General features: G+C 47.7%; 1 protein-coding gene across 1 annotated transcript; it reads left to right on the forward strand.

Annotated features, from left to right (window-relative positions):
* Positions 1-1,624: 1,624 nt before the first annotated feature.
* On the forward strand, positions 1,625-5,301 carry LOC101523582 (keratin, type I cuticular Ha4). The gene is made up of 7 exons (XM_058676490.1): positions 1,625-1,987; positions 2,089-2,171; positions 3,002-3,158; positions 3,882-4,043; positions 4,131-4,256; positions 4,435-4,655; positions 5,078-5,301. The coding sequence occupies exons 1-7, from the start codon at positions 1,640-1,642 to the stop codon at positions 5,160-5,162; spliced, it is 1,182 nt and encodes a 393-aa protein (XP_058532473.1). The 5' UTR covers positions 1,625-1,639; the 3' UTR covers positions 5,163-5,301.
* The last annotated feature ends 360 nt before the right edge of the window (positions 5,302-5,661 follow it).

Here is a 5,661-nt window from a genome sequence, read left to right on the forward strand (position 1 = left end):
CTGCTGGATTACATATCAGGTCACACAACAAGCCTAAACATATTTAATAAGATTGAAATCACATATCTTTTCCTACTGCAATGGAATGAAACTAGTAATTGGTAATTGCAGAAGAACTGGAAAATCCACAAACATGTAAAAGTTAAACAACATATTCTTGAATAAGAGAACAAATCAAATGGAAATTAAAAAGTATCTGTGGTCCATAAAGATGAAAACCCAAACATCAAAACTTGCGGGAGGCAGCAAAAGCAGTACTAAGGGGAAAATTTATAGCAATAAAAACTTATGCTAAAAAACAGAAAGATCTTAATCAACCTAACTTTATACTCCATACAATTAGAAAAAGAGCAAATGAAACTGATAAAGGAAATAGTAAAGGTTAAGCAGAGATAAATAAAAATAAAGAACAGAGAAAATCAATGGAAGTAAGAGTTGGTGTTCACGCTGAACTATGACAGTTTCTAGCAAAAATAGAAGGACAAGGACAAGAATGTGAGGAGTGGATGGTGACACAGTTAAGACTGACACTGGCAAAGGAAGACTCCGCAGGGCATGGCAGCCAGTGGGTGCTCGAGAGACATGCACTGGCCAGAGACATGGTGTGCTTCCAGCAGTAACAGAGCACATCTTCATGGGTGCTGGGACTTGTCCTGGAAGCACCTCCAGGCGGTGTGTTCCTACTGCCAAGGCTGCTAATATCCTCAGAGGATTAAGTCTGGGACTCAGGACAGAGCACTTTCTCTGTCTGTTGTATATACACAGACTTGCTGCCATGCAGGTGGATAAAAGTTTTCTGTAAAGGGTAGGAAAGTGAGTCTTTTAGGCTTCGTGGCTCTGTAGTCTTGGTCTGCAATGACTAGACACCACTGAAACAAATGGAGATGGTTGTGTTCTATTAGATGCCACACACACACACACAAGACAATGCAGTAGGTTGAACTTGGCCTGTAGGCCTTAGCTGTCTGTTTTCTCTTTTTATGTTATTCCCACTTTGTCAGTCAGTATTCATTTTATGTTCTTATTTCCCAGCCACCAACACACCATTGTCTTCAATCTTTCCATAGATTGGCAGTGTACTTAAGCAGCAACCAACTGTAAAACTCAGGAGCCTTACAGGTAATGCAAATAAGATTATGATCTAAAAACATGGTGAACTGAGCATTGATCTGTGGGCATCTTTGAGAAGAGAGGGACACCTGGAAGATCACACACTCACAGTAGGGAATGCAATGGCAGGACCTCATGGATTAGGAGTCACAGATTCCCAAACAACTCCACCCCATGTTCCTGGTTGTCCTCCCCTCTGAGTAATGGGGACAGACTTTTGGGGCTGTGACTATTCTGCCTCCTTTGAAGCCATCTGATGAAACTCTGATTTCATCAACCACTGACAGCCAGGAGGAGCCTGGTGTGACACAAGCTGAATGGAATAATTTTATGGGATTATTATTTTGGAAGCTTCTAACTAGCATATTTTGGTGAAAAATTAGCTGAAGCATTAGAAAAGGAAGTTAAGTTATGTGCCAATTCTCCACCCACATTTTAGGGTATAAAAAGGTCATGGAGGAAGGAGAGACTCAAATCTCACATCCACCTCCAGCAGCTCACCTACTCTCCCACTATCCCTCCCAGTGCCATGCCCTACAACTGCTGCCTGTCCAACATGAGCTGCCGCTCCACCTGCTCCTCCAGGCCCTGTGTACCTCCCAGCTGCCACAGCTGCACCCTGCCCGGGGCCTGCAACATCCCTGCCAATGTGGGCAACTGCAACTGGTTCTGTGAGGGTTCCTTCAATGGCAGTGAGAAGGAGACCATGCAGTTCCTGAACGACCGCCTGGCCAGCTACCTGGAGAAGGTGCGCAAGCTGGAGCGGGAGAATGCAGAGCTGGAGAGCCTGATCCAGGAGAGGTGCCAGCCCCAGGAGCCCCTGCTGTGCCCCAGCTACCAGTCGTACTTCCGGACCATCGAGGAGCTGCAGCAGAAGGTGAGGGGTGGGCACCACATGCCATTTTATGGGGATCTCTCGGAACAGTGAAACATTTCAAGTTGAAGTGGACTTCACAGTAGGACATTTTTTTTTTTCAGATTCTGTGTGGCAAGTCTGAGAATGCCAGGCTGGTGGTGCAGGTTGACAATGCCAAGCTGGCCTCTGATGACTTCAGAACCAAGTATGTTAATCATCTTGGGCCAAATTACTTTTGACTTTCAAAGCCTCCAAGGCTCCCCCATGGTGTATGAGTCTAATATCTAGGAGGGAAGAAGAAGCCACTACTTTCTGTGTATTCTTCCTCTTAGGACTGCTTTTGTCAAATCAGTGTCAAAGAAGGATCAGTCTCATGGACTGATTCTTCAGTTGAAGCAAATTGCATGTCCCTTATCCCAAAATTCTTGGGGACGGAAGGGTTTCAGGACATTTATAATTACAAAGGAGATGGCTTGGCAATGGAATCCAAGTATAAACATGAAATGCATGTGTGTTCTCTCTATCTATACATTCCATATACATATGACATGTAGGTAAATTTTATGTGATATTTTTAGTGCACCTGTATTTGCCTGTAGTGCATCATCTTAGATTGCGCATGGAAATTTTGCACTTGTGGCCCTTGTCAGTGCTCAGAAAGACCTGGGCTTTTGATTTTTGAATTGGGTATGCACAATGTGTTTTGATATTTTTGGAAGGGCCTCGTAAACCCCCCGGGTCAGAACTGAAATGGAGTTAAGGTTTTGCTGAGCGATGGGTTGATATGGTGATCTACTCATCAGCAAATTCAGAACCCAGAGACAGTCTGCATCTGAGAAGTCTCATGGGCACCTCCTTGCGTTTGGATGAGCCAGGGGCCTCTCTGGCCTCTTCCTTGCATAGCTAGAGAGAAACAGGTGGGAGGGCAGGAGCAGCAAACTGTGTTCTCAATGATCCAGGACAATCCTACTCAAACAAAACACAAAAGAGGAAGGTGGGATTATTTCCTGGCTAATCCTTCCCTCGTGTTGGAAGGTTTCAGACAGAGCAGTCCCTGCGGCAGCTGGTGGAATCCGACATCAACAGCCTGCGCAGGATCCTGGATGAGCTGACCCTGTGCAAGTCCGACCTGGAGACTCAGGTGGAGTCCCTGAGGGAGGAGCTGCTGTCCCTCAAGAAGAACCACGAGGAGGTAGGAAGCAAAACCTTTAGAATTGGGCATCAGGGGGCAGTTATTGGCAGGATCTCTAGTCTGGGATCTTCTCTAAAGAACTTAGTGAGCTCGCAATGATGATATCGCATCTTCCTACCAAGGAGTGCATGAGGTTCAATTGTCAATCAGGTGTGTGGCAGCGGGATAGCTGCTTGCGATGACCAGGAAGGACATCCACTGAGTTCTGCTCTCTGTTGATCCCTGGTAGACCTTGAACTTGGTGGAGATGGAGGGAATAGGAGGTGTGAGGCCTGGCTTTTGCATGCAAAGAACTCATAGTCTTGGGGAAAGTCAGCCACATTGACACAAGGATAGAACATGAGACAGGAAATGAGCATCATGCAGGATGGGCGAAGAACATGAGTGAACCTGGGAGGACCTAGTGAGCTCTTCTCAGATGCAAAGGGGAGGACTGCAATATTTGGAATTCCAACCCAAGGAAGAGGCTGAGCAAAGATGCAGAGGTGGATGAGCACTTCCACAGGCCCTAGACTTTGGACTTAGTCTTAAGGAAATGTGAATTTATTTCACTTGCTTGGAAAAGGACTTGATGGGGATTTCCTGTTTGGCAGGGATATATGCCTGTCTTTGTGAATGATTAGGGTTTGAATGCTTTTGTGGTGGTATTGTGTTCACATCTATAAATAGGAAGTTAGCAGGTATATTTCTGGGGTTAATTCCTTTCCTTTTCTGCATGCACAGGAAGTCAATACCCTGCGCTGCCAGATCGGAGACCGCCTCAATGTGGAGGTGGATGCTGCCCCCACCGTGGACCTCAACCGTGTGCTCAATGAGACCAGGTGCCAGTATGAGGCCTTGGTGGAGACCAACCGCAGAGAAGTGGAGGAATGGTTCGCCACACAGGTGGGCATCTAAGCACCTGAACTCCCACAATGCTCCTGGGTCTCTTAGAGAGGGACTGATCCTATCTTCTCTCCTTGGGTGTTTCAGAGAGAGGAGCTGAACAAGCAGGTGGTGTCCAGCTCAGAGCAGCTGCAGTCCTACCAGGCTGAGATCATTGAGCTGAGACGCACGGTCAACGCCCTGGAGATCGAACTGCAGGCCCAGCACAACCTGGTGGGTTCCTCTCACACCTGCTGGCGTGCACAGCAAAGGCGGGGAGGTGGAGTCACTGAGGATGCCCTTAGAGTGTTGGGCCCTTCCTGGATCTTGAAGCTCGTGCTGTCTTGCAAGCCTGTGGAGAAACCCTTGTGAATGGCAGCAGCCATGTGACCCCTTTTCTGTCTCCCCACAGAGGAACTCCCTGGAGAACACGCTGACCGAGAGCGAGGCCCGCTACAGCTCCCAGCTGTCACAGGTGCAGTGCATGATCAACAACGTGGAGTCGCAGCTGGGTGAGATTCGGGCTGACCTGGAGCGGCAGAACCAGGAGTACCAGGTGCTGCTGGACGTGCGTGCACGGCTGGAGTGCGAGATCAACACGTACCGGAGCCTGCTGGAGGGCGAGGACTGCAAGTGAGTAGGCAGCAAAAAATTTCTGGGACAATGTGAGTGGTGGGGTTGTAGGACACTGTGGACTGATTGTCAACTTGCCAAATAAAATACATTAAGTGAGGGTCTACAATATATCCTGTGATTGCGATAATGACTCAAATGTGGAATGGCAAAGTGACAGAAACAGCCTGTGCCCCTGGAGGCTGCCCATGGTTAGGTGGTAACTGAGAGATGGCTAGGCACAGTGATAACTGCTGGCCAAGGCAGCTGAAGGTACAAGGTAGTATTTGTATTTTCCATTTTTGCTGGAGAGAGGAGAATTTGGCAATAAACAGACTCTGATTCAACCTCTGAGAATCCAGATTGTTTCATTAAGGACAAGGTCTTGTGTGTTCTCCCCACGCCTCTTACCAATCCATTCTGAATCTCCTTCTTCCCCTCAGGCTCCCCTGCAACCCCTGTGCCACCACCAATGCCTGCGGCAGCTCCTGTGGACCATGTGGCAGCTCTCAGAAGTGCTGTAACTGAAAAGCCTGTCTCTCCTGTCAGCTTATCCCCAGGCAAGATCCTTAGGTCTTGTCTTTGCCGGAGCTCAGTTGCCATTGAAAAACATCCCTGTTCCTGGTGCTGTGTTCCCTGTGTCAGAGCACTTTCTGGAGTCAATGAGCCAAACCCCTCATCACCGTCTTCCCACACCAGGAGAAAGCCTTTGGATGGAGAGCTGAGCCTTGCTGTTCCCGACAGCACTTTGCTCCTCACACCAGGAGCTCCTGATGGCTTTTGGGTGTTTCCTGTGTGCACCATGTTTCCTGCTCTCCTTTCATATTTGGTTTTCTCTGGAATGTAAGGAGGCTACTCAATTTACTTCCCAATAAACTTTATTTCTCTGGCATAGTAACTGCATTTCTCATTCATATTCATGCCTTATAAGTTAATCATCATGACTGTTTCATAAAATTACTGTCACATTAGGAGGATGAGATGCAGGTGGTGGGACTGACCCTGCCCTTTATGCTCCACGGGAAAC

This window comes from Ochotona princeps, chromosome 17 (assembly GCF_030435755.1).
Source record: "Ochotona princeps isolate mOchPri1 chromosome 17, mOchPri1.hap1, whole genome shotgun sequence".
Lineage (NCBI taxonomy): Eukaryota > Metazoa > Chordata > Mammalia > Lagomorpha > Ochotonidae > Ochotona > Ochotona princeps.